At 58.6% G+C, this 1672-nt stretch overlaps 1 protein-coding gene across 1 annotated transcript in view; it reads left to right on the forward strand.

Annotated features, from left to right (window-relative positions):
- LOC105005307 (complement C4-like) overlaps positions 1 to 1672 on the forward strand; it is a gene marked incomplete at its 5' end in the record, with an annotated part of 10085 nt that overhangs the window by 3833 nt on the left and 4580 nt on the right. The window contains 7 exon segments of the mRNA XM_010863259.1: positions 42 to 93; positions 192 to 281; positions 429 to 593; positions 596 to 637; positions 815 to 890; positions 1050 to 1206; positions 1307 to 1660. Of these exon segments, the coding sequence (XP_010861561.1) occupies positions 42 to 93; positions 192 to 281; positions 429 to 593; positions 596 to 637; positions 815 to 890; positions 1050 to 1206; positions 1307 to 1660 (936 nt within the window).

Raw genomic sequence — 1672 nt, forward strand, 5'->3', positions numbered from 1 at the left:
TAGCCTGTGTGATCTCTCACAGCTCTTTTTCCCCTCCACAGAGAGAAGGGGCCCTTCACAGGGAGGAGATGGTCTATGAACTCAACCCCCTGGGTGAGTGACCTCCACTCACAGACAGCAGTGTCCTGGGGTGGGAGGGGACAGAGGGCGTGGGCAGCAGGACAGACCGCTGACTCCCCTCATCTTCCCAGATCCCCTAGGCCGGACCTTGGAAATTCCTGGCAACTCTGATCCCAATATTATCCCTGAAGGAGATTTCAAGAGTTTCGTCAGAGTCACAGGTGGGCGTGTCCTCCAGTCCCTTCCCAGGGGCCTCTCTTGGATTCATGGGAAACCTGGGAATTTCTGTTTGATCCTGAGACTCCATGACCCTCCCACCCTGGCCCCCTGACCTGCTCTCTGACCCTCCATCCTGTCCCTCCCCATAGCCTCGGATCCACTGGAAGCGTTGGGCTCTGAGGGGGCCTTGTCACCAGGAGGCCTGGCCTCCCTCCTGAGGCTTCCCCAAGGCTGCGTGGAACAAACCATGACCCTGTTGGCTCCAACACTGGCTGCTTCCCACTACCTGGACAAGACTGAGCAGTGGAGCATGCTGCCCCTGAGACCAAGGACCACGCTGTGAATCTCATCCAGAAAGGTTCTGAGTGCAGCGACTAGCAGGACTGGGGGCCAGGTGAGGGCAATTAATGGAAGCTGGGCAGCCCGGGTGGTCAGAGCAGGGAAGAGAGATTCGGTCCCCAGTGGAAATGTTGAGCGTAGCCTGGCCACAGCAGTAGGGAAGTGGGTGTGATCTCAGCTGCCTCTCCCCTCCAAGGCTACACGTGGATCCAGGAGTTTCGAAAAAGAGATGGTTCCTACGGGGCTTGGTTACATCGGGACAGTAGCACCTGGTGAGTTTGGGGGAGTGTCCTGGGTGTATGGAAGGGGCCAGGGCTGGTGGGGGCAGAGCCAGCTACTATGGGAGGGTAAATAGCCAGGAGCCACCAGGAGTGGGCCTCCCCTTTATAGGGACCAGTGGTTATCCCTAGCAATGCCTTCGTCTCCTCTAGGCTCACGGCCTTTGTGCTGAAGATACTGAGTTTGGCCCAGGATCAGGTGGGCGGCTCTGCTGAAAAGCTGCAGGAGACGGCCACGTGGCTGCTGTCGCAGCAACGGGATGATGGCTCATTCCATGACCCCTGTCCTGTTATCCACAGGGAAATGCAGGTATGGGGCTGGGAGGCTGGGCCAAGGGCATAGGAGGGAAGAGTAGCCCTGCCCCTCCCCACTCGTGGTTGGTGCCTCCTTTTCTGCCCACTTCAACCAGGGAGGCTTAGTGGGAAGTGATGAGACTGTGGCGCTCATGGCCCTTGTGGTCATCGCCCTTCACCACAGGCTGGCAGTCCTCCCAGACAAGCATTCTGAGCACTTGAGTAGAGTGGTAAGGCAGCTATGTGTCTGCCCTTCGCTGATCCCTTTCCTCTCAGAAGCCCAGTCCACAGATCCTCCCCCAACTATCTTCCAGGAAAATTCCATCTCAAGAGCAAACACCTTCTTGGGGGCGAAAGCAACCTCTGGGCTCCTGGGTGCCCACGCCTCCGCCATCATGGCCTACGCCCTGTTGCTGACCGAGGCCCCCGAGGACCTGCGGAGAGCTGCCCACAACAACCTGATGGCCATGGCCAAGGACATC

Source organism: Bison bison, unplaced genomic scaffold (assembly GCF_000754665.1).
Source record: "Bison bison bison isolate TAMUID 2011002044 unplaced genomic scaffold, Bison_UMD1.0 scf7180017858383, whole genome shotgun sequence".
In the NCBI taxonomy this organism is placed as follows: Eukaryota; Metazoa; Chordata; class Mammalia; order Artiodactyla; family Bovidae; genus Bison; species Bison bison.